Here is a 27,470-nt window from a genome sequence, read left to right as displayed (position 1 = left end):
GTCCCTGTGTGCTGCACTAAACCAGCACAGTGCAAGGACTCGCTTTTGTAGTGCTGGAAATTGCGCATGCGCAGACGCCGGAAATCGCGGGCACGCGTGCTCATGCTCCGGCCCACAGACGGATCTCTGCTAGAGTGAACTGGCCCAGGCAAGGTAAACCTTGCCGAGCCCTGGTCTTGAGATACAATGGAAGAGTCCGTCTTTGGGGGTAAAGTCAAGGCAGTTGGAGAGTCACAGCATCTGACATGGCTGTAGAGACTGATACAGGACAGGAAGGTTTTATTGCAGATGATGGCATCCATTTTTGCTGAAAGACCACCTGAATATATGCTACCCACTGGCTTGTCCTGGGCTGGAAGGACCATATGAGAACTTTTCATCTCAGTTGTGTTTTGTTCAAGCAAATAAGGTCTTCCAGGGCTCTGGCCTATCTTGTTTTTCTGACCATGCTGTTTGGTCATGATTCACTGCAGGCTGTTTCCAACAGCTCAGCCCTGGGAAGAAGCATAGGGATTGTTTGCAGCAATTATATTTTGTAAATGTCAAGGTTGAGCTAAGCAGGTGTCTGAAGCGCATCTGAGACAAGGGATGCAACACAGCTTCAGCTGAGCCAGGAAAGCCTTGTTGCTAAGGCAAAACCCCAGACTCAACAGCGTATTTCTATAGCACCTTCCTGTTGGAGAGGGTCCCCAAAGGTGGTCCAGAGCCCCAAAGAAGTGCATTGCTGGGATTGTGTAACAAGCAAAAGACCCCTCCTGTGCATAGCAAACCAAATACGAGCCCCAACACCGATGACGCCTTTCCAGCCATTAATGATATTGTCAGCCTAACACTGCTTGAAAGTTCCTTATCAAGGAAATATAAAGATCAGATATGGGGAAAATAATCCATCTGGTATATTTCAATGAAGAAAAAGCTTACCTGTGCCTGATGATGTCCTGGAACATTTAGTACTTGCAAGGACGCTGGAGAACTGTGTGTGTGCTCACCAAACACCCTTCCAAGGACAGATAATACTAGAGCTGTTACAAGTGCTGCTTGCTATATCTTAAGAGCATTGGGGTACCTTTTTCAGCCGGAGGGCTGCATTCCCTCATAGGGACCCATGTGGGTAGTGGTAGGTGGTACAGTGGGATACATTCCAACCATTAAGACATAGGGTTTCCAATGATGATGATGATGATGATAATAATAATAATAATAATAATAATAATAATAATAATAATAATAATAATTTATTATTTCTACCCCACCCATCTGGCTGAGTTTCCCCAGCCACTCTGTGCAGCTTCCAACAGAAGGTTAAAAATACATTAAACATAAGAAGAGCCTGCTGCATCAGACCCAATGGGCCATGTAGTCCAGCATTCTGTTCTCATAGTGACCAACTAGATGCCCACAAAGTGAAGCCCATAAGCAAGGCATGGCACAAGAGCCTTCTTGTCCCCTCTTGTGGTTTCCATCTCCTTTAGTACCGTTTGGTGCAGCTCATTAGGCACTGCAGATTTGAAATCATTTAAAATACCATAGATTTTATAAGACAACTTTTTAATCCCAGAAAAAAGGTTAAACAGTCAGGGGTCGTCTTATACGCCGGGTATGGGCAGCAGGCTCTGAGCTGGGAGAAAGTTGCCCGGCATGGAGCAGAGCCCGCCACCCGCTGCTGCTGCAGGCTCCGCACTGGGAGAAAGACAGGGCTTATAAGACGAACCCCCAAATTGCAGCTGCCAATTTGGGGGGTTGTCTAATACGCCCTGTCGCCTAATACGCCAGAGTCTACGGTAGCTAGTTTTCCTATCTTGGGCTGGATCTCCTCCTTGCATTGTTTATTCTGTTATCACCAGATTGGGCACTGTTTTCCTTTTAGGTGAAGGCAGAGGCAAAGTAGGGGTTAAGCAGCTCTGTATTCTTTCTGTCACCCTAAAGCATTTATCTGTCTTCTCCACAGAGAGGACCTACTACTTGGTTGTTCTTCCTCTTGCTTTGAACATAGCCAAAGAAACCTTTTTTTAAAAAAATAATTAACCTCTCCTGCAAGCCTGAGCTCGTTCTGAGCTTTGGCCTGCCTCACCTTCTCCCTGCAACTGTTGGCTACACTTCCTTTGTGATTTCCCCTTTCTTCCATATTTTTTTTAAAACCCTTCTTAAATCTCCATTCTCCTTATGCAGCCACACTGGCTTCTTTAGATGCCTCCTACTTTTCTCTTTTGTTGGAATTGTCTGCATTTGGGCTTTCAATTTTTCATCCTTAAGAAACTTCCATCCATCTTGGACTCCCTTCTCTTTGAGTATTTCTGACCATGGGATCTCACCCAGTAGCCCCTTAAGCCGCTGCCATGAGTGCTGGAAGGAAGACCTGCTCCTTGCTGCAAGGCCCATTTCCACCTGGCCTGGGAGCAGGGACCAGACTCACCCTGCTCAACATAAGAGACTCCTGGGAGGCCAGAGGGACATTGCCTTGCTGTAATCCTGAAGAGCCCAGACTCACTGGAACAAACTCTGGGGTTGGGGCAAATGTCAAAAATGCTTTTAAATATTTTTTAATAGTTTTAAATCTGTGGTGTTTTAAATGCTGGGTTTTTTGTTTTGTTTTTGCTCTCCTGCAGGTGGGATAAATGTTTAGCTGGAGCTGGGGATTAGTTTAATATTAGTTTCTACTGTCTTATTGGTTTATAGTATATTTGTATTGTGTTCTGCAGGGGAGAAGCGCAGGTCAATTCTGTGCCCAGGGCAGCTCTTTACCAGCTCCATTTGCTATGCAGGCTGAGACCCTGCCTGCCCGTGGACTGTCTTACAGGAGTAGTGCATGCTCTGGTTATCTCCTGCTTGGACTACAGCAATGCGCTCTACATGGGGCTACCTTTGAAGGTGACCCAGAAACTGCAACTAATCCAAATGCGTTAGCTAAACTGGTGACTGGGAGTGGCCACCAAGACCATATAACACTGGAAGACCTACATTGGCTCCCAGTACATTTCTGAGCACAATTCAAAGTGTTGGTGTTGTCCTTTAAAGCTCTAAACGGCCTCGGTTCTGTAAACCTGAAGGAGCGTCTCTACCCCCACCGTTCAGCCCAGACATTGAGGTCCAGCGCTGAGGGCCTTCTGGCGGTTCCCTCACTGCAAGAAGTGAGGTTGCAAGGAACCAGGCGGAGGGCCTTCTCGGTAGTGTCGCCCACCCTGTGGAACAACCTCCCTTCAGATGTGAAGGAAATAAACTGATATCTGACTTTTAGAAGACATCAGAAGGTTTTTAATATTTGATGCTTTATCATGTTTTTAATACTCTGTTGGGAACCACCCAAAGTAGCTGGGGAAACCCAGCCAGATGGGCAAGGTGTAAATAATGTGTTATTAATTATCACTATTATTATTATTATTATTATTATTATTATTATTATTACTTAAGAAACTAATTAAATATATGTAGCATTTGAAGAGGCACTATTATGAATATGTAGATACTGGCTCAAGGACGAAATAAAATAAAACCACATAACTTTGTTACGGGAATATCCGCCCTCCCTTCCCCACAGGTTGGCAGGGTTTGCGGCACTGAGTGGGGCTCCCTGGGCGGGTGCCACCCACCTGCTTGAGCCGGCCTTTGACCCGCCCTCGGCCAGAGAGGACAATGGACGGCCGGCCAGGGGTGGACCTAAGGCCAAAAGAAAAGAGGCTGACTCCTTGGCTCAAGCCTCAGATTATGAGGGTGGCCTCCTTGCCTCTGTGCAGGAAGGCTGCAGGCGCTGCCTGCTTGCTTGCCCTTCTTTCCTTTCAGCAGTGGCAGGAGGGCATGGGGTGCTGCAGGCCTGAGTGGGCTGCGCAGGCCCCGACTAGGCTGCAGGCGCGGCCTGCTGGGTTTTGCGTCAGCGGGGGGTGGCATTGCCACCAGCCACCAGTGTTGCTGACTCGAGTGGGCGGCTTCCGCATCCCTGTCTCCAGTTCACCGGTTTCCAGAACCCCTCCCAATCAAAAGTCGGTAAGGGAAAAAGATAGGATTCCAGGTGGAAAAATCGAAGCTAGAGACAGAATTGTTGGAACCAAAGACTAAGGTACTTTCAAGAATGTATAACTTGCTGCTTAAATGGAACACTCAGGATGAGACAGTCAAATCAGCCATGATAAAATGGGCCCAGGATATTGGGTATAACATTATGTTTGAGGACTGGGAAAGGTTATGGACCACCGGAATGAAATTTACGGCATGTAATGCCTTGAAGGAAAATATTATGAAAATGATATATAGGTGGTACATGACCCCAGTCAAGCTTGCAAAAATATATCATCTGTCTGATAACAAATGTTGGAAATGTAAAGAGGCTGAAGGGACATTTTTTCACCTCTGGTAGACCTGTCCAAAAGTGAAGGCCTTCTGGGAAATGATCTATAATGAGCTAAAAAAGGTATTTAAATATACCTTTACCAAGAAACCAGAGGCCTTCCTCTTGGGCATTGTCGGCCAGAAAGTGTTAAAAAAGGATAGAACTTTTTTTATGTATGCGACCACAGCAGCAAGAATACTTATTGCAAAATGTTGGAAGACACAAGATTTGCCCACACTGGAAGAGTGGCAGACGCAATTGATGGACTATATGGAACGGGCCGAAATGACTGGCAGAATCCGTGACTTGGGAGAAGAAACAATGGAAGAGGACTGGAAAAAATGTAAGGACTATTTACAGAAACAATATTAGTTGTATGAAGGTTAAGAAATTGCACGATTTAGAAAAGTACTGCTCCAGTAATTTAATTGTGAGATACAGAAAATTAAGTTATAAGTAAGAAAAGGTCGAAACTTAAAGTAATATTATGTTTAATTTAAGGTACAAATAATTGACAAAAACTTTAAATCTAGAAACACAACATTTGAAAAGTACAAAATAAGGTATGAAACAAGGCAATAATTTGCTGGTGTTTTTTATTCAAATAATGCAGGGTAAGGGAGATGTGAGGAAGTCCAGTTAGTTATATTTCTTATTCTTTTTTATTTGTATTGTATGTTGGTATATTGGTATTTGGGTTTTTTTGTTTGTTATCTTTTTGGTGAAGGGATTTTGTGTGTTTACTTTTTATTTTGTGTTTGAAAACTTAATAAAATATTTTTTTTTAAAAAAAAAAGTCGGTAAGGGAAATGCCCCTTGTTGCATTTAACAAAATTGAAAAAGAGTGGCATTTAGACAGGGTGGCCGGCCCTTTCCCGGCCCCACCGTTCAAAAAGTTTATAGTTTCCCCTCTTGGCATAGTGCCCAAAAAACTTCCTGGTGAGTTCTGCATGATATACAACCTGTCTTATCCTAGGGGTGGGTCCCTAAATGACGCCGTACCGCGGGAGCATTGTTCAGTTAAATATGTGTCCTTGGACATAGCCATCAAAATGATCAGAGAATTGGGCCCTGGGGCCTTATTGGCAAAATGTGACATCAAGTCAGCCTTTCGGCTGCTCCCAGTTCATCCTGAAGATTTTTGGCTCCTAGGAGTCAAATTCAGGGATAGCTGGTATTTTGACAAGGCTATGCCCATGGGTTGCTCTGTGGCCTGTGCGGCCTTTGAAACTTTCTGCACATTTATTGAATGGGCTTCAAAACTACATCTGGTTCCCCTTTTATGACCCATTACCTGGATTACTTTCTGATTATGGTGGCCCCAGACTCCCCTGCTTGCGCCCTATCCTTAGCTACATTCATGCGCCTTGTGGCTGACTTTGGCATACCTCTGGCTGCTGAAAAGACTGAGGGCCCTTCTACTACTTTCCTACTTGGGTATTGAACTGGACACAATTCGGCAGTCATCGCGCATCCCGCAGACCAAGCTGGAATCCTTGAAAGCGTTGCTGGAGGCAACACGGGGTTAAAAAGACCACCCTTTTCCAGGTGCAATCCCTATTGGGTCATCTTAATTTTGCATGTAGGGTAGTTGTGCTAGGCCATGCCTTTTGTGCCCGCCTGGCACGGCTCATGGCCGGAGGGGTAGCCCCTCACCATCACATCAGGGTGACAAAGCAGATAAAGGATGCTCTGAGGGTTTGGCTTGCATTCCTGCAGGATTATAATGGGGTTTCATTTTGGCAGAAGAGCCTTAACCCTGGGGTGGAGTTCCAGGTCCATTCTGATGCTTCTGGCCGCTTTGCTTTGGCGTGTTCTTCCGGGGCCATTGGTGTGCCCAGCCACGGCCATCTTCTTGGCATGCAGCAGGCATCACTCGGGATTTAACCTTTCTGGAATTTTTTCCTATTTTAGTCGCCATTCTCATCTGGGGAAACCTCTTCTTGAATTCCAGGGTCTGTTTCTGGTCTGGCAGTCAAGTGGTGGTAAGAGTTATAGCTAGGCAGTCAGCAAAGTCCGTGAGGGTCATAAGGGTGCTGCGTCTGTTTGTGCTGGAGTGCCTGCGGCACAATATTTCCTTCACTGCCCATTTCATACACGGTCTTAACAATAACATTGCTGATGCACTGTCTCATTTCTAGATGGAGCGTTTCCGCAAACTGGCACCAGAGGCAGCCCAGACCTCGGACGCCTTCCCAGACGATCTGTGGGATATTGGAAGCGAGAAGTAAACCAGGGAGTATTGTCAGCAATAGCACCCTCCACTAGACGTTCTTATTCCAGGGCCTGGGATGCCTTTGGGTGCTTTTGTGGCTCCGTGACACAGTGCACATCCGAGGAGGAGGTGCTTCAATTCTTGGGTGCTCCTAAATTGCAAGGGCCTTGCCATAAAAACTTTAATGCTATACAGGGCAGGAGGGCTCCTGCCCATATCAGGACACACGCCGCTTCTTCAGTGCAAGGGCCCTTTCATTCATTCAAACACGCGCCCGTTGACGTGGTCACAATTCACAGCAGTCTTACACAAAGCCTTATTGGCTTGTGGCATTAGTCCCCAGGAATATTCCGGGCACTCCTTCCGTATCAGGGCTGCCACTTCAGTGGCAGTACAGGGTTGGGACCCTGCCCACATCAATGCACTGGGGTGCTGGCGTTCTGCAGCCTACAAAAGCTACATTTGTCCCGGCTCCTCCTCCTTACCGCTTGCAATTTAATTTTCTTATAGGTTCACCCTCCATGAAGATCTGGGTTATAGGCCACAGCATTGTCCATTGGGCAGCGGATTATGCATGTTCACACAGTGGTGGCATAACCTTAACATCCTCCCCAAGGTACGCATTTGTATTGGATTGCCCAGTGGGGCATATGTTGGCAGAGCTTGATGCCCATGTTGCGTAGTGCTGCGGTGGCGCATGGGCCCTCCGAGGGTCTTGATTATTTATGCGGGAGAGAACGATCTAGTGGAACAAAAAGGCATTGCCCTGGCCCTTGCTGCAAGGGCAGATATAAAAAGCCTTCATGCCTTGAGAGCCAGTGTGGTGTAGTGGTTAAGAGCGGTAGTCACGTAATCTGGGAAACCGGGTTCGTGTCTCTGCTCCTCCACATGCAGCTGCTGGGTGACCTTGGGCCAGTCACACTTCTCTGAAGTCTCTCTGCCTCACTCACCTCACAGAGTGTTTGTTGTGGCGCCGCTTTGAGACTCCTGAAGGGGAGTGAAAGGCGGGATATCAAATCCAAACTCCTCCTCCTCCTCCTCCTCCACCTCCTCCTCCTCTTCTTCTTCTTCTTCTTCTTCTTCTTCTTCTTCTACCTGACAATGACTATTGGCTGGTCCAATCTCCTACCCCGTCTGCACTGGAGGGGGGTTTCCAATCCCTCTCACATCAATTATGCTGTGGGAAAAATTAACAGGGCCATGCGCAATACCATGCGGCAAATTGGTAGGTTCTCTATCCCACATCCCACCATCACAGCAGATAGAGTTGACCTATTCTGGGAGGATGGAGTGTACCTGACCCCACTAGGTATAATGACCTCTGGCTCCACGACTTGCGACAAGCCCTTAGGGAATGGGTAGACTACGGGGTTTGATTGGTCCTCAGTTGTGGGACTTGGCGGTGAGGCCACTTAGGCCCTCGGGTGGCAGTTTTTAGGCCTTTGCAAGGTAGCCTTTAGTCTAACATCAAGTCGGGGAGGATGCATTCATGCTCCCTCCCCATGCGGTGCTTGCAGGGCCCGTTAAATGGCAAAAACCGGGAGTCCCTGGCCCTAGAGCGGCGGCATGTAGGTCAAACTCCCGGGATGAGGTCGGTGGAAGGGCATGCTGTGTAAGTTTGCGCTTTGCATTCCCCTCTCACTGGGCCTCAACTGCCTGCATATCCTCAGCCAGGCGGGCTGAGAGGGTTACCTGCCAAGTCCTGTGCCAAGTTTCCCACTTCTGAAGCTCAATAAAGTTGTGGCCAATTTGAACCCATACTCTGGTCTCTTGTCTCATCATTTGGAGTAAAGGGATAGGCACCACAGACAGGGTTTAGCGCATGTGCCCACAAAGTCAGAAATGGTGAAATGTGTTATGCCTCTCAGAAAATTCACAGTGCCTTTGTTAGCTTTTTATTATCATCTCTATTCCTCAGATAATCCTTCCACTTCAGAGATCGGTGATTATTTGTGCAAAGTGAATTTTAAACCAATGCAGCATAAAAATCTGCTAAACATTCCCATCACTTTGGATGTGTTAGATTTGTAAACAGGGGTGTCAAACTGTACTTTATACAGGATTTATCATTGTAGTAGATCATGGTATTAGTAAAGTTGATCTCATTCAATATAACCCAGTCTCTTGGTTGCCGCCTCAACAGTCAGCAGTAAAGATGGTTCTGGCCTTTTCTCTTTTCTTGTTCCCATCAAATCCCTGCCCAAACCCCTCCCATCTGCCTGCTATCCCACGTCTAGTTTTTTTAGAGGCACATTTTTCCTGTGAGCAAAGCCTTCCCCCTCCCCGTCACCTTGGCAACCCCTGCCTGCCCTGGCCCAAGGATTCCTCTGTGATGGGGTCATCAACACCTTTTGTCATGCTAATGCCTCTATCCTAGGTGAGGCCCTGGTTTGGAAAGGAAACTTAGCCTGTATTTTTCCACTGGGCTGGAATCTTACATTCAATACTCCAAATAATTAGCTACATCCTTACATTGATTAATTTATTCGGTTGGGGGGTTCTTCCTCCCCCCAAAAACTTATAACAATATTATTTCAACAACTAAATAAGCAGAGGAAACTGTCGGGATTTTAATAGACTACCAAAAATTAATAAATATTGGTATTATAAGAATTGCTCATCTGTTCTCCTTTAAGATGCATTGACTATAAGTACAAAAATCCTAGATTTCCGATGGTTAGTTAGCTCTCCAAGCTCCAACAAGCAACTTCACTTTACGCAACACTCTGCTTCGCCTCAAGACAAGCCTCTCTCTCTTGCTTTGCATTTGGTGTGAGTTCTGTGGCAAATTGGTCATGCTCACGTTCTTTATGCTTTGGGCAACAGTTAGGGATTTGTTTACTGTTTAGATCAAGATGTGCATGAACTGTATGAGATGCCCTATGTTTCAGCTGGTGTTATTTATCATTAAGGACCAAGCAGGAAAATTATAAAACAAATAACTTCCATTTGAACAAGGTTTCCCTCCATGCCACTAAGTTTATCTCCTTCTCTCCTGTCCTAACCATCTTACTTAGTGCCACAAACACTGAAGCATATTTCCTGCATATTTGATGGGCGTGGGAGGGACGCGGGTGGCGCTGCGGGCTAAAGCCTCAACGCCTAGGGCTTGCCGATCGAAAGGTCAGCGGTTCGAATCCCCGCGGCGGGGTGCGCTCCCGCTGTTCGGTCCCAGCGCCTGCCCACCTAGCAGTTCGAAAGCACCCCCGGGTGCAAGTAGATAAATAGGTACCGCTTACCAGCGGGAAGGTAAACGGCGTTCCGTGTGCGGCTCTGGCTCGCCAGAGCAGCAATGTCACGCTGGCCACGTGACCCGGAAGTGTCCTCGGACAGCGCTGGCCCCCGGCTAATAAATGTGAGATGGGCGCACAAACCCCACAGTCTGTCAAGACTGGCCCGTTCGGGCAGGGGTACCTTTACCTTTACCTTTAGGCCCTGATCCAAACTTTTTGAGAAATTATTCCTAAAGAAATGTCTAATATTGTACATCAACAGGTTGTGCCCGATACAGCACTATCTCTTCTTTCATTAGAAAGTGACAGCAATTCCTGTTGGCTGTGGCAAGAATATATTTAATGTGCTTCATTCTCTCAATTCCACTTCATTAGACACAGCAGCCGAGTGGAAGATAGGTTCAGGTCTTACTATCCAAAACTGGTTTGCTAGAATTCGAGAAAAAGCACACTTTGAGTCACTATCTCAATACAGTAGAATGCTTTAAGGGTCAAGTTAAAAAAGACATTTTTGTTACAGAAAAATGTGGGGTTGGCTTTTATAGCTCAGCTGCCCATCAAGGGGCACAGTGTCCCCTGTCCATTATCTGCCAGAGAAGAATAGATGAGAAGGCAGGATCCCGGGAAAACAAGGCAGATCTCTTTTCTTTTCTCTTGCAGGAGAGCCCACCCTCCCTTGCAAGGCAGTGAGGACCCAGAACAAGGGTGTGCAAGAACTTTTAAAGACTTTAGAAATTGCCCAGCCCCTTAGCCAAAGACCACCCAAAAAACATAACACCTGTCACATAAAGAGAACAGAAATTTGAGAGTGTGTAGCTTGCCTCTTGTCTGGCAAGATATCTAATCATGGTCACTGATTGCATTTACCAGGCGAGCCTGAGCCATTCTTTTGAGCTGGTAAATATCTTATTTCCTGAATCCAGGTCACAGGCCTACCCTATTCATACACAAAATATGTTCTTAAGACAGGATTTGTAAGTGAAAAGAAGTACTGGGAAAGGTTTTTCCAAGACATTTCCTTCTGCAGAAGAAATATTTAGAGTCATTAGGAGAGCCAAAATGGCTTTTGGGATTGTACTGTTTGCTAAAATAAAGTGTAATCTTCGCAGGGAATATTTCCAAATTTATTTTTTTTCTTTTTTCTTTTTAGAAGACAGACTCTCCTTGCCCATCTCTGATCTACAGAGCTGTCCAGTTTGGAGTGAAGGCCAGTGTTGGGTGTGGTAGTTGGGTCAGGGCTGTTTATTTGGCCTTGCTCAATGTTTTCACACTGAGATGCAACAGCCTAGATGTAATTCATCCCAGAAGACTGCCAGAGAAAGGAAGGCTACAGAAGAATGGGCCTGATTTGAGGGAGGCAGATCTTAAGGTAGATTTCCCATGTAGAAGGAGCAGCCCAACCTATTTACACCAGGAAGATGTTGAGAGTGGCAGAATGGGATACTGACAGGCCTGGCCAATGGGGCATGATCACTTCTGTGCAAGGTTCCTTAAACATGGACCCCATGCATTATTACAGTGGAGGTGGATCCCAGTTTTCCATTTTGACAGAGCCTGTGCTGCATTATGGCTCAGGTGATCTTGGGTCCTTCTATTATGGGCTTGAGATAGTTGGTAGGTGGGAGAGGTACTATAGCGCCATGCTTTGCCTACTGAAAATTATTTTAAAAACAGAATTGGGTGGGTGGGAGGTGTTTGGAAGGTCTTTCTGTGTCTTTTAGTGTGTGCTTTAAAACAGGGCAAGCTGCTTTATACTGAGAATGGGCCACTGGATCTAGCTCAGTATTGTCAACACTGACTAGCAGTGGCTGTCTTAGGGTATCAGACAAGGGGCATTCCCAGTCCAACCTTGAGCTGTCAGGGCTTAAACCTCGGATTGTCTGGTCTACCACTGTTCTATGGTTCTTTGGCTTGTACCTATCTAAAGAGTTCTTCCTCGCACTTTACAAGCACGCTAAAAGCAAGAACAAAAACACCAGGACCATCAACATTCTGTGCCATGAAAAGCCCTTGGGCAATTTCTACCATATGTAGCACCATTGTTTGATTCCAACATGGTGTAAATTGCTGCAGAGGCCATGTGGCCCTCCACTTTTAAAAAATTGGTTTAAGCAGTGCTTTTATTCTGGGGGTACTCAAGAGCACACCATACCAGCACCTTAAAAAAAAAAAGTTTAAAGTGTGGCACTTACTATAACAACTTCATAGTGAGTACTGGCACCTCCCCCCCAAACAACAACAACAACAACAACGGCCCTGGGTTTAAAGGAAGATTATTGGAACCCGGAACCCATTTTCAGGGATGGGTGGATTATAGAGTATTTTAACCCTATATATTTATGTGGTGTTTTGTGACAATTTTGTTGGCTAAATAAAGGCAGCGACTTCACAGTGAGGGGCATATAAAGTCCCCCAAAATCCGGATGTCAGAAAACCTAAGCGCAAATTCAAAATAACTACTGTAAACCCTAGAGAACCGCCGTGTCTTTCACCGGAAGTACCACTCTAGTATTTCGAAACTCCCTGCTCCTCCCTTCCGCCTCCATGCGCTTTTTAATTCGTCGTGTGCCCCCTTCCCGCCGCCCCGCCGCTTCCATCTTTGTCACTGGCAGCGAGGCGAGCGCCATATTTCCAAAATTCTGAAGGGTGAAGAACTGGTTTTTTGTGCAGTATGTGCTATGTGTTTTTGTGCTATGTGTGCGTACACTAAAATTTTATGACAGTTTGAAACAACATGGTTTATGTTTATTATTTATGTCAACAAGTCAGCTTCCTTGATTAAACTTCCATTGACACATGTATCCCTGGGGGAGGGGGGTTATTTTCACATGTGAGTTATGCTATTTGTATTTACCTTAATACAAATACATTTGTATTTACTTGGTACAGAAGACAGCTTAAACACCATTTTTGTTTGGTTATGCTTGGAATTCAATTGTAGTTTTTATATGTCTATTGAAAATCAATAACATACATTTTTTAAAAAAAGATTGATGCTTTTTGAAAGCACGTGTAAGATCTATTTATTTATTTATTCATTCTCTTTTCATATTCTGTTTTTCATCCTCCGCCACACCTGAACTAATTTCAAGGAGCCATGGCTCAGTGGCTGAGCATTTGCTTTGCATGTAGACAGTCCCAGGCTTAATCACTGGATCTCCAGGCAGCACTGGGTGAGCACTGGCTGAAACCCTGGAGAGCTGCTGCCAGTCAGTGTAGACAATACTGAGCTAGAAGGACCAACAGTCTGGCTCACTATAGCTCAGCTTCATCAGTTGCTTATGCATACAGCCTTATCTGGCGAGGCAATCTGCACCATGCTGTTGTCTACCAAATGAGGCTGGTAGTCTTCCTGAAGGATTATTCAGTGCTTTAAAATAGAACAGGTAAGAGCGAAAGCATAGGGTCAAGCTGACCTTGAAAAACATAAGCCAATCAGAAAAGGGTAAGTTCCAGGTAACTTCACGTTCTGTACTATGACGTCAAGTGTGGCCTTGCAGGATGGTAACCCTATCTCCCTGTTGCATCCACCACCCAGGAAAGGCAGCGGTGCTATGCTCTCTGCTGTATCTTTTCACAAACACCATTTTGCACTGCCTGGTAAGAAGAGTGTCAGAGTTTAGTGACACAAGCCGAAGACACTTTGCTGCCTGTAATAATACTAGGAAATGGCATCCCCAGGGAATGGTAGTTTGTTAAGGTTGTTGAGTTAGAGCGCAGATATGAAATGTGGGGCTCAGGGACCAAATACAGTGGTACCTCAGGTTAAGAACTTAATTCGTTCCGGAGGTTCGTTCTTAACCTGAAATTGTTCTTAACCTGAAGCACCATTTTAGCTAATGGGGCCTTCTGCTGCTGCCACGCCGCCGGAGCACGATTTCTGTTCTCATCCTGAAGCAAAGTTCTTAACCTGAGGTACTATTTCTGGGTTAGCGGAGTCTGTAACCTGAAGTGTATGTAACCCGAGGTACCACTGTACAGCTGTTACAGGTCTCTCTGTTGGGCCTCAGGCCTGCCTTGCACCCTCTTTGAGTGTGTTTGACGCACTGAAATGTGTCTTTGGCTGGAGAAAAGGTGCTGTGGTTTGTGGTCTCACTTTGCCCCAACTTTCTCACCCCCCCCCCCGCTTTCTTTTTCAGTTCTGCTGAATGACCTCTCTCTCACCTTTGCACCCTTGCTTACTCAGCTGGATGGAGAGACTGAAGCTCCTCTCTTGCAAAACTGAGAGGCAGCCTGCCTACCAGGAGGCCAGCTGCACACACGCTGCATTTCACTTCAGCAGGACTTTGCGAGTTGCTCATTTGAAAGGAAGGGAAAGTAAAGATGCTATGAAATGGGGAGGAGAAATGTTGTGCTGAAGCAAGGTGGAATGAAATGGTGAAGGAAAATGTGGGCGGCGGGTTGGGGTGGAGAGGGAAAGCATGAATGCAGAAAAGCAAGGAGAACAAACTGCGGAAGGAAAATAGGGTTCAGGGAGCGGAGGGAAAGCGAAGGGCAGCAAGGGGTGGCATGGTGGTGGGCGCACAGAGCAGGGGGGAAGAGGCAGCCACATCTGAATAGGCCCACCACCCTGCCAGGAATTGCCCTTGCCAAATAACAGTCAAACCATGACCAGAGTGCATTGCATTTGGGGCAAATATAATTAATAATAATAATAATAATAATAATAATAATAATAATAATAATAATAATAGAGCCCTGGACACAGAATTGACCTGCGCCTCCATGGACAGCTGTGAGTCCAAAATGACCCCCAGGCTGCACACCTGGTCCTTCCGGGGGACAGTTACCCCATTCAGGACGTGCCCGCCCCGGCCCCCCAAAACAGAACTTCTGTCTTGTCAGGATTCAACCTCAATCTGTTAGCCACCGTCCATCCTCCAACCGCCTCCAGGCACTCACACAGGACCTTCACTGCCTTCACTGGTTCTGATTCAAAAGAGAGGTAGAGCTGGGTGTCATCTGCATACTGATGAACACTCAGCCCAAACCCCCTGATGATCTCTCCCAGTGGCTTCATATAGATATTAAAAAGCATGGGGGAGAGGACGGAACCCTGAGGCATCCCACAAGTGAGAGCCCGGGGGTCCGAACACTCATCCCCCAACACCACTTTCTGGACACAGCCCAGGAGGAAGGAGCAGAAACACTGTATAACAGTGCCTCCAGCTCCTCTAGACAGTCCAGAAGGATGTTATGGTCGATAGTACTAAAGGCCGCTGAGAGATCAAGCAGAACTCAGAAACAGCTTTCACCATTGTCAGTCAATAGCCCTGTAACTCTGCATTCCAGCGGGCCACCAGGGAATTGGCTGAAAGGCCATCAACATGATATAACAACATGATATAACATGATATAACATCCCCTACCATTCTCTGGAAACCATTTGGATCCATTAAGTGGCGGGAACGAACCATCTGAATCGATCCCATCTCCTTGCAGAGGGGATGGGTCGCAAAGAAGTCCAGTAGCACCAATAAGTGATCCAACCATGGCACTTATTTTGTTTCGCTTTTACTTAGTGTCAGATCACCCACATCCATAAAGGTCTAACACCAGGTCTAAGGCATGTCCGTGACTATGACTTGGGCCAAACTTATTCGGGGACAGCGCTATGGAGGCCACGCTTTCCATGAAGTCCCAAATGGCCTCCTGTAAGGTTGTGTCAGCATGGATGGTAAAATCCTCTAGGACCAAACTAGGTGTCTCCAGGAGAACATCCACCACAACCTGAAGCAGCTTGGGCAGAGAATCCTTGGTGCAGTGGGGAGGTCAGTACACCAAAAGGTGTACTGCCCCTATTGCCCACCTTCCAGAACATGCACTCAGAAAACTGGGTCTTCCCAATAGGATGCCGGCTATAAGCTAATGACTTCCTAAAAATCACTGCAACCCATCCTCCCGCCCATATGACCTGGGTTGCTGTGTGTAAGAGAAGCCTGGTGGGCAAGCAGTGGCAAGTACAGTAGGGTTACCAGACATCCCCGCTTCCTAGGGACAGTCCCTGGATTTGCAAATCTGTCCCCGGGAAATGTGGCAGCGGCAGCCTCAGCAGCCCAGAGCCAGCCTGGTAGCGCAGTTGGCTCTGACTGGCTTCAGGAGCTGCTCGCTGCGGTGGCGCCCGCCATTTTTCCTCGCCGGAAGTTCCCATATGATGTGTCTTGTGCACAACAAATCATATGTGGACTTCCGGCGAGGAAAAATGGCAGGCGCCACAGCAGCAAGCAGCTCCCGAAGCCATCCAGAGCCAACTGCGCTACCAGGCTTGCTCCAGGATGCTGCTTGCTGCTGCCACCGCCACAGCCAAAGGGGAACCGGGGACGTACGGCAGTACAGATCTCCTTCCCCCTTCCCCCTTTGTTTTGACTCATCGGGGGAGGCTCGGGAGTTGCGGGTGGGCAGCTGTTGCCTAGTTTATGTTTCACAAGGTGTGAAAGAAGGGTTTTGCACCTTGCCTGGCAAATAAACCTTGCGCCTTGCACCCCTCCTGGGCAACAGCCACCAGCCCGCAACTCCTGAGCCTCCCCCAATCAAAACAAAGGGGGAAGGGGGCAGGGGGAGGCTCAGGAGTCACGGGCGGGCAGCGCACCATTGCCCAGTTCTGTGCATTTATGTTTCACAGGGTGTGAAAGAAGGGCTTTGCACCTTTATACAATATGCATGAGTGCTTGGGTCCAGGAACTTTTGCCTCACCATCCCCACTACTGACTCCCTGTTGCTACTCGGCTTAAAAAAAAAAAAAAAAAAGGGTCCCCGGATTCATTGAAAAAAATCTAGTAACCATAAAGTACAGGCCCATCTGACCTGGCATTGCACAGCAGCACCTTAAGTTCATGTGCCTTGCCTGATGTGTTGGACTAGTGACCATTTGAGTGAGACCCATAGTTGGCATGGAGACCATGAAGTCTTGAGCTGCTTCTTCAGCAGCCTCCATGTGGTTATTGAAGTCATCCCAAACAATTGTGTTTTGGTCGTCCAACAGTGCCCCAGAGACTACCTCAGCCAGCCCAGTCAGGGATGCAGCTGCGCACCAGGGTGATCAGTAGACCAGCAGCACCCCCAATCTGTTTCTCTCATCCAACTCCAGTTGCAGACCCTCTAAGCCCATTCTGAGGTCAAGCGATTTTCTGGTCAAGGAGATTGTACTTGTATGGAGAATGGCAACCTTTGATTAGCCTGGTGCTGTACCATGTACTCATTTGGGCACAGCTGGGTAAGTTCAGTCCGACCCAGAACACTCAACCAAGTCTTGGTAATGCAGATCTGCCCATTCATCCATGATCAGATCATGGATAAGCGTGGTCTAATGGTGGACTGGCATTCAGCAGCAGCACCACTAGACCTGAGGGCTCAGTGGATATGCTAAAGGAGTCAAAGGGCTGGAACTAGAAATGGAGACCAAACACTTGGGTGGTAGTCAGCACCTCCACTCCAACTGTACCTTCCTCCGCCCACAATTAATGAGATTGGAGCAGCAATTTCACCACTTCTTGCTACCTGCCCACTCAGAGACATTAGTGTACCACTTTTCATCCTTGTATACAGCTGAGGGCCACAGGCAGAAAATGAAGGCCCAGTAGTATGTGCATCCCACATTGTCAGAAAGAAGATGATAAATCCTCTTCAACTCTCCTCCCCTTGCCTCTCAAGGGGAACCCCACTAAACCAAACTTCCCCTCAATCAGGCTTTAACCCCGGGTCAGGGTCACAGGCCTGTCTACCACAGTGGCCTGCAAATTCTGTACAGTGGTACCTCGGGTTACAGGTGCTTCAGGTTACAGACTCCGCTAACTCAGAAATAGTACCTCAGGTTAAGAACTTTACTTCAGGATGAGAACAGAAATCGTGTGGCAGCGGGAGGCTCCATTAGCTAAAGTGGTACCTCAGGTTAAGAACGGACCTCCGGAACGAATTAAGTTCTTAACCCAAGGTACCACTGTATTTTTTTAAATGTATTCTTTATTAAAGATTTTCTTGATTTACAAAGGTATGTGCAATCTCTCTCGTATTTTTTTCCCCCATGTAACATTTTTGATTTTGATTTTTTTTACAAACTGGTTTCATTTGTTGAGATATTAGGAAGAATAGGAGGAAAGAGGTGGAGGGGGAAAAGATGAGTGTGGCTGGGATTGGGTGGTGATGTTTCTATTTTACCTACCGTATTTTTTGTTCTATAAGACGTTCTATAAGACGTACCAGACCATAAGACGCACCTAGTTTTTGGAGGAGGAAAACAAGAAAAAAAATATTCTGAATCCCAGAAGCCAGGACAGCAAGCGGGATTGCAGCTCAGCGATCCTGCTTGCTGTCCTGGCTTATGGGATAGTCGCGCATAGCCTCTCCCAGGCAAGGGGAGCTTTCATCCCGCTACCCGGGAGAGGCTATGCGGGGCTATCCCATAAGCCAGGACAGCAAGCAGGATCGCTGAGCTGCAATCCCGCTTGCTGTCCTGGCTCCTGGCTTAGCCTTCATCCCCCTGCCCAGGAGAGGCTGCACGCGGCTAAGGCTCCCCCAGGAGCCGTGCTCCCTTTAAAGAGCGTGCAAAATGTGTGTGCGGCTCTTGGGGGCTTTTCCCCATGGAGGGAGAAAGGCAGCCCTTCTCCATCCTCGGGTAAAAGCCCCGAACGCTCCATGCGGCTCTTTAAAGGGACTGCTGACCAGAGCCTCCTGCCTGCATTCACTCCATAGGACGCACACACATTTCCCCTTACTTTTTAGGAGGGGAAAAGTGCATCCTATAGAGTGAAAAAAACAGTAATATATGTGGGGTTTTGTGTTACACTGTATTTTGACTGACAGTGGGGGCACTCCTGCCCTGTGGCAACCCAAAGTAGCAACCACATTCGGGGTCAACCTTGCTACATGCAGCAGGCCCTGGATCCCACCCACAACCCAGCTGTATCCACTCAGCCAGCAACCAAACAATACAAACCACCCATCATCAGCCAGAAAAACTTCTTCCCAGCAGGCATGCAGCAAACATACCAGTACAGACAACACACAAGATTGATGCAGGCAGAACACACATACACACACACACAAAAAAAACCCCACTTGCTGGCTGGGGGAGCAACCCAGACGGGTCAAGGTGGTGCAAATGAGTCCTTTCTTGCCGAGTCCTCTGTAGGTCTTCTTCATAGAATCATAGCATTGTAGAGTTGAAAGGGATCCCAGGGTCATATAGTCCAACCTCCCGCAATGCAGGAATAAATATTTTTTACTTAACTTTTAACATTTTTTTATTTATTATAACATTTCAGTAAAGAAGTAATATAACAAAGGTGAGGGAAGGGGAACACAAAGCACAACAAATCGAAAAGTACTTAAAACTGTGGCACAGAACAACACGTAAATCTATAACAATTATAATTATTCTAACAAGTGTAAATATATTAAGAAATTGTTATGCTTATTATAAATGGATTCTAAATATCATTATATTTATCAACACACAATCTACATCTAAAAGTAAATGGTTCGTATTTTGCAAGTGTACTCATATCTTCTATCCGTCGTCCAGAGAAGGTCATGGCGTTTCCCCCCCAATGTATCAATATCAGTCTTTTAGTAGAAGTAAAGGTGTGGAAAAGTCCATTTACGTTGGTATGTGGTTTAGAATAACACTGTCATCTGACAATTTTAATTTCTCTCCCAAAGTAACATTTATACATCTTATTTCTTCCCTCCAAAATTTTTAAAGCGTATGACATTGCCTAAACAAACGTTTCAAAGAAGCATTTTCCTTATCACATCACCAGCAGCGTGCTGTCGTAGAAAGTCCATTTCTGTATAAACGTAGAGTCCAATAAATTCTAAACATTACTTTTTGTTGTATAAGACACTGTTTATAATCTAATGACATGCTAGATACCAAAGTTAAAACAGTGTCCCACTGCATCAGTTCATTATGTCCTTTGTTTCTCAGAAGTTGTACATCAAATTGACTAATTGAAACCAGTAAAAAAAGCAACCACTGGCTTTTTCACCTCAGTGGATTTAGTCCATTGTTCTAATATCTGAGGCATCATAGTTGCTGTAAAAGCTGCTGATGCGAACAAAATATAGTAACATACAGTATGTTGCAACTGCAAGTATTGCCATTGGCTGAATCTGGGCCAGTTGGTATTTTTCTTTTAATATAACATACCAGTACCTGTAGAATTCATCATTCTCATCTAACAATTGTTCTTTTAACTCTCGACATAGGTGCACCATATAGCATCTTGACTTATTTAATAAATTTCCAAATAGAATCTGGATCTGTTTAATGTATCCTGCATATAATGTTTATGGATTTTATCAAAAGCTTTTTCAGCATCTAATGATAAGGTCACAAACTGGTCTTTATTTTTATTTAAATCTGTTAGACCAATATTTTCTGATGCTTGCCTAGTTTTTATAAACCCTGCCTGATCATTTCTTGTTATAGATCACGTGTAACCTCTGTTGGTCTGCTCTCCATATTATGATTTAGTCTGAGAACCGTTACAGAAATACAATAAATAATAATAAATAATAAATAAACAAGATACACCTATATGCCCAAAGTAAGAGTCAGGTAACCCAATCTTTTGCACACTGATGTCAGGTGTGGCCAGGCATGATGGCAGCCCTACCTCCCTGTTGCAGCCAGTCATGAAAGGTAGCAATGTTGTGCCTTGAGTGCCTTCTCTGACATCAGTTTGCACTGCTTGAAACAGAAGTGTTACAGTTTAGAGGCAACACTTAGAATTTTGCTTCCTTTCCCCCTGCCTGCTAACAGGTTCTGAAAGCACCACCCCAGTTTCTTGTACATCAATGAAGTTAGATTCAGTTAGGTCGCCGTGTTGGTCTGACACAGTCAAAATATATATAAAAATTGTCCAGTAGCACCTTAGAGACCAACTAAGTTTGTTTTTGGTATAAGCTTTTGTGTGCATGCACATGAAAGCTTATACCAAGAACAAACTTAGTTGGTATGCCCAGTATTTTGTGTCCTGCCCCCACTCCCACACTCTGAAATATTGTCTCTCTCCTCTTCAGGACTCAGTTTAAAGTTATTCTGATAAGGTTTGCAAACATATTCTTCCCAGCCACTGCGAGGTGCAGTCCATCTCTTGTCGGACGTCCTCCTCCCTGGAAGTGGAGAACATGGTCCAAGAAGCCAAACCTTTCCTGACAACACCACCTGTGCAGCCAGTTGTGTACTTCCAATATTTTCCTCTTCCACCCCACCCTCAAGCCCTTCAGTTTCATACCTAGAGTCTCATAGTCCCATGCTGTACATTGTAGGTTGTATCGATGTCTGGCAGTATCAGTGCTGTACATTGTTTGGCAGTATCATTTCTATACACATGGATCAGAAGGAAGGGGTTGTGGTCTGTGGGCTTGATAAGACTTGACAACTTCTTTGTCACTTCTTGAATCCTTGCACCTGGAAAACAGCACACCTTTCAGGACATTTTGTCACATATACACACAACTCCCTTTGCCCCCCTCACCACACAGCCACCTAAAACCACCATACGTCTCTTTCTCCCAGTGTTATTTTTCTAGAAAAAAAAGTGCCAGAACTTACCACCAATGCCTCCCTTGTTATCTTGGAAGCGTCTTCTGGCGAGTCATGGCTGCAAAAAAGCAATGGTTCATCTTCCGGGAAGTGGCATGAATCCTTCTGTTTGCTGAACCTTGTCCAACCACCGAGTTCTGCAACGGCTGACTTTGTTGCTGTGGCACAGGATCCACGTCCATGAAAATGACCTGGGCAGCAGCCTGGTTCCCGACAGCTCCACTACTGAGCATCACATCCCCAGGGTTTGCCTTCTGCATTTGGTGCTCGTCTACCTCCATAGGGGTACCCTCACTTTGCTGCTCTTCCACAGTAGCCTGCAGCGCTTTTTTATTTTTCTCAATGACTTGCGATATCTGGGTTTCAAGCAGTTGTATCTTGTCTTCCAGCAAGGTAACTAGCTTACACCTGCTGCATGTGTAGCGCTGTACCTTCTCAGGCAGAATAACAAACATAAGACAGGTGCCGCAAGTTACGGCAGCACCTCCGTTAACTTCCATGTTTTTTGCTGCCATGTATACTGTGGTGCAGTTCTCTGGGGTCCGCTCTCGAGCACTTCAGCTAAATGCCCTGGCAAACTCTCCTGGTTGTGAGCTCCCGGAGACTGAGAGCAGCTGTGTGGTGGCTGATATATCCACTCCCTCGAAGGTCAGTGACTCACTCCTCCCTTCAGCCTCACCTGCTCTGAGCAGCAACTCCTCCCCTTCAGACTGCACACTGTATCAAGGACATGGTAAAGCACACAAGCAAGTCCCCAGACAGCTAAGAAAACCAACCCGGTTTTAACCCAAAATACACATGGTCACTGGGATAAGCAGTGAGGAATAGTAATACTGTATGCAATTTGAAACGCTCAGAAGTTAGGTATATGAACTGACTTGTGCTAGATCAGTCTATTACCTGGATGTTTCTTCCAGTATTAAGATGGCCAGTTCTGTTGTAGCTTAGAGATTGATTATTGCTAAATCAACATTTTTGGCCAAAAGTCAGCAGAATTGTTTCCCATGTTTTAATTTCCTTATGTTAAATAAATGCCATAATGTAAACTAATGTTTCCAATACTTGTAAGGATGCATTGTGAACATAATTACAATCCTGTTACAAGATATTGTGATAGTTATCCACAGTGCTATTTTTTCTATTTTTCTAGGAAAAGAGATGCTGGAACTCACCACAAATGCCTCCCTTTTTCTTTTATAATGGCATGGTGCCCACCTGAGAGGTGCCAGAACTGAGTTCTGGTGAGTTCTGGCTGGGGAAAAAAAGCCCTGGTTTTCTTGAGGTGGGAGAAAGAGCTCAGTATGAGATCCAAATACCATATTTTCGCTCTATAAGATGCACCCGACCATATGACGCACCTAGTTTTTAGAGGAGGAAAACAAGGAAAAAAAATATTCTGAATCAAATGTTGTTGAAGAGGAAGGAGGAGGGAGGATCAGGCTAAGGCATTACAACAAGAGGCGCCGCGCAGCTCTCCCTCTTGCTGTGCTGGATTCGCTGAAGAGGCTTTGCGCTGCTCTGCTGAACCCAGCACAGCAAGAGGAGCGTGGGGCATCTGTGCGCAGCCTGCCCGCTGCTCCCAAACCTTCCCAGGGTTGCAGGGGAAGCGGAGGCTGCCGGCAAAGCAGTGTGGCTCCCCCCCCCCAAGAGCAGCTCAGGAGCGTGCCGCACTCCGGCAATTTGGCTCCAGGGACACACATTCGCTGCATAAGACGCACAGACATTTCCCTTTACCTTTTAAGAGGAAAAAAGTGTTTCTTATGGAGCGAAAAATACGGCAATTAGTTTGGGTGTGTCCAAAGGCTTAAGAAGTGGGCCACAAACTAAGCACACACTGGTTTTTATATGATAGCAGTCACAGAAGGAGCTCATGCTTGCAAAATCTGGTTTGTATTTCCTAGGGCCCATGAAGCCCATCAACTGAAGGCATGTGGGAAATGATGTTGTCATTTAAATCCACTGGTTTGGGTCCTACCCTCCAGAGCAGGAGGAAACAAGCTCGCTCCATCTTCCATGGGACAGCCCTTCAGATATTTGAAGATGGCTATCATACCTCCTCTCCGTCTCACACACCTTACTCCCTCAGCGAATATGTTAGTTCTGTTGTATTTCACTGGGCTTATCCCTAGCTCTGGGATCATAGAACTGCAGTCTGCAAGATTGTGACAAATGTTAACCATAATAGGGTGTAATATTTATATATACGTATATATTACCCCTTTCCCACAAAGTGGCATAATTTCTCAATTTCATCCTCATAAGAAACCTGTGAGGCAGGTTAGGTTGTCATGGCGACTCTCCCAAGGTCATCCAGTGAGTTATGTGGCCGAGTAGAAATTAGAATCTTGGACTCCCCAGTTCTAGTCCAACACTCTTCCAACCACTGCACCTCACACACTCAACACTTAACAATTGTTCTTTGCCAATATTTGAGATGTTTCAATCTAGTTTCAGTTCCCAGGAGCTAAGCACGATAGTCTCAAGCAGCAAAAACAAAAGTCTTGCAGCTCCTTAAAGACCTGAATTATGGCACAAATATTTCTGGCATAAAAATGTGCTTGTCTTTTAAAGTGACACAAGACTATCTTCTGTTTTGGAAAGAGGTACAAGATCTAATCAATCAATCAATCAACCAATCAACCAATCAATTAATTTTAATTTTGTGTTTTACAATTTAAAGTACTCATTTTTACATCAAATACCAGCGATTTCTCTTATTCTCTTTCCATGGTTCATTTTACATATCATAAATGCCTGCATATTTTACAAAGACTATACTATTCAGTATTCCATTATTGCATCCATCAAAACTTATTTACACTGTTGAATTTATCTTAATGCTGCTAGCGTTTTCAGCTGTACAGTTATTTCCCATATATTAAATAAACATTTCACAATCTTCTCTAAACGTATGTTCTTCTTGTTCTCTTATTCTATATGTTAGGTCTGCAAGCTGCGCATATTATGTCAACTTGAGTTGTTGTTCTTCTTTGGTTGGGACCTTGCTCCTTTTCCGTTTGTGGGCTAACAAAACATGGCCTGCAGTAGTAGCATACATAAATAACCTGTTTTGACAGCTGGGAATGTCAGTCTGGATTATCCCCAACAGGATGGACTCTGTTTTTGGGGGAGAGAAATGACTTTTAAACATTTTTTTCAATTCATTATGGATCATTTCCCAATATTCTTTCACCCTTTTACAAGTCCACCACATATGAAAAAACATTCCCTCAACCTCTTTGCATCTCTGGCACTTATCTGATTCAGTCTTATACATCTTAGCAAGCCTACTTGGAGTTAAATACCATATGTAAATCATTTTCAAGTAGTTCTCCTTCAAAGAATTAACATGCTGTGAACTTCAAATCACTTTTCCAGAGTCTCCCCCCAGAGGTTAAAATCTATATTATGACCTATATCTATTGACCAGTGTGTCATTGAGACTTTGACAACCTCACCTTTTGTTTACCAGTCTAATAACAAATTGTACATTTTGGACAAAAGTTATTTATTTATTCATTCTCTTTTCATATTCTGTTTTTAATCCTCCGCCACACCTGAACTAATTTCAAGGAGCCATAGCTCAGTGGCAGAGCATTTGCTTTGCATGTAGACAGCCCCAGGCTTAATCACTGGATCTCCAGGCAGCACTGGGTGAGCACTGGCTGAAACCCTGGAGAGCTGCTGCCAGTCAGTGTAGACAATACTGAGCTAGAAGGACCAACAGTCTGGCTCACTATAGCTCAGCTTCATCAGTTGCTTATGCATACAGCCTTATCTGGCGAGGAAATCTGCACCATGCTGTTGTCTACAAAATGAGGCTGGTAGTCTTCCTGAAGGATTATTCAGTGCTTTAAAATAGAACAGGTAAGAGTGAAAGCATAGGGCCAAGCTGACCTTGAAAAACATAAGCCAATCAGAAAAGGGTAAGTTCCAGGTAACTTCATGTTCTGTACTATGACGTCAAGTGTGGCCTTGCAGGATGGTAACCCTATCTCCCTGTTGCATCCACCACCAAGGAAAGGCAGCGGTGCTATGCTCTCTGCTGTATCTTTTCACAAGCACCATTTTGCACTTACAGATAGGTAGCCGTGTTGGTCTGCCATAGTCAAAATAAAAAAATTCCTTCCAGTAGCACCTTAAAGACCAACTAAGTTAGTTCTTGGTATGAGCTGGTAAGAAGAGTGTCAGAGTTTAGCAACAAAAGCCGAATACACTTTGCTGCCTGGAATGATACTAGGAAATAGCATCCCCTGGGAATGGTAGATTGTTAAGGTTTTGAATTAGAGTGCGGACAGGAAATGTGAGGCTCAGGGACCAAATACAGCCCTTACAGGCCTCTCTGTGGGGCCTCAGGCCACCCTTTTCCAATCCCCTGCTTCCCTGTTGCATTCACCCATGATAGGCAGCAGTGCTGTGCCCTCTGCTGTATCTTTTCACTGATACCAGTATGCACTGCTTGGTTAAGAAGTCGTAAAAATTAAAGACAAGGATTTTGATTTTGTTTGGGTTAAGTTTTGGGGTGGGCACTGTTGTCTTTCTGGTCACAGCTGCTCAACTTGTACATTTCTCTTTAAAAATTGGTATTTTTGAGATCCTGTTTGGGTTAACGTTTCCCCCCTGCAGCTAATTTTAATTCAGGACCTAGGTAAAGGGACCCCTGACCGTTAAGTACTGTTGTGGACGACTCTGGGGTTGTGGTGATCATCTTGCTTTATTGGCCGAGGGAGCTGGCGTACAGCTTCCAGGTCATGTGGCCAGAATGATTAAGCTGCTGCTGGCGAACCAGAGCAGCGCACAGAAACACCGTTTTTTTTTTACCTTCCCGCAGGAGCAGTACCTATTTATCTACTTGCACTTTGACGTGCTTTTGAACTGCTAGGTGGGCAGAAACTGGGACTGAGCAACAGGAGCTCACCCTGTTGCGGGGATTCGAACCGCTGACCTTCTGATTGGCAAGCCCTAGCCTCAGTGGTTTAGACCACAGTGCCACCCACATCCCAATTTAGGACCTAGGTTCCATTAATTAGGGAATTGTAAGTAAGGAGCAGGGTCCTTTCATAGGAGCTCTAAGATCATATTGTTGCACACCACCCCAATCTCAGAGCTGCACAAAATTCCAAGGGTTCCAGAAACTTCCCAGGTTTTGGTCTCCTTGGAATGAGGGACAGCGGAGACTGCAGTGTCTGTACAACCTGAGCCTACTGTACATTGGAAGGGTTGGGCTCATAGCATTATTAACCCAAAATGTCTTGCTTTTCTCATAGTCCCCTGGATATTCCCAGGGGAGCTGAAGGAAGCAATGGTATGTCCGCTCTTAAAGAAAACTTCACTAGATCCTTTAGATCTGTCCAATTGCCGCCCAGTTTCAAATCTCCCATATCTGGGTAAGGTAATTGAGAGAGCGGTTGCTCAACAGCTTGGTAGGTTTCTGGAGGAAACATCAGCTTTAGATCCATTTCAGTCCGGATTCCATCCTGTTTTTGGGATCGAGACGGCTCTGGTCGCCCTAACAGATGATCTCCACAGACAACTGGACAGAGGCAGGTCGGGACTGCTGATTCTCTTCCATTTGTCAGCAGACTTTGACATGGTTGATCACCATCTTTTGGACCACCGCCTCGCTGACGTGGAGATACAGGGCATAGCCTGTAAATGGCTGTGCTCTTTTATCTCTGGTTGGGGACAGAGGGTGGCACTAGGGGGGGAGATGACATCATGCCACTCCTTGGTGTGTGGAGTGCCGTAGGGCGCAATCCTCTCCCTGATGCTTTTTAACATCTTTATGCGCCCCCTTGCCCAGATTGTCCGGTGCTTTGGGCTGGGTTGTCACCAATATGCTGATGACACTCAGCTCTATCTGCTGATGGATGGCCATACTGACTCCATCCCGGACACACTGACCAGATGTTTGGAAGCTGTGGCTGGATGGTTTCGTGGGAGCCGATTGAAACTAAATCCTTCAAAGACAGAGGTCCTCTGGCTGGGTCGGGATGGTATGGGGATGAGGGACCAACTCCCTTCTCTTGCGGGGGTCCAATTAGTACCAGGCTTGACTACTGTAATTCGCTCTATGCGGGGCTGCCCTTGAAGCTGTCCCAGAAACTCCAGCAGGTGCAGAATGCTGCAGCGAGGCTCCTCACAGGGTCTCTG

The 27,470-nt window shown here is 45.8% G+C and overlaps 1 protein-coding gene across 1 annotated transcript; it reads left to right on the top strand.

Annotated features, from left to right (window-relative positions):
- Positions 1 to 3,630: 3,630 nt before the first annotated feature.
- On the top strand, positions 3,631 to 10,889 carry LOC309524263 (uncharacterized protein; the record flags this gene model as incomplete). Its single annotated transcript, XM_082208720.1, has 4 exons — positions 3,631 to 3,978; positions 6,463 to 6,548; positions 7,047 to 7,152; positions 10,032 to 10,889. 4 exons carry the CDS (start codon positions 3,631 to 3,633, stop codon positions 10,110 to 10,112), a joined length of 621 nt encoding a protein of 206 aa, XP_082064846.1. The 3' UTR covers positions 10,113 to 10,889.
- Positions 10,890 to 27,470: the final 16,581 nt, after the last annotated feature.

Source organism: Podarcis vaucheri (genome assembly GCF_965113315.1).
Source record: "Podarcis vaucheri genome assembly, chromosome: Z".
Classification (NCBI taxonomy): domain Eukaryota; kingdom Metazoa; phylum Chordata; class Lepidosauria; order Squamata; family Lacertidae; genus Podarcis; species Podarcis vaucheri.
This window is presented reverse-complemented; position numbering and strand designations above follow the sequence as displayed.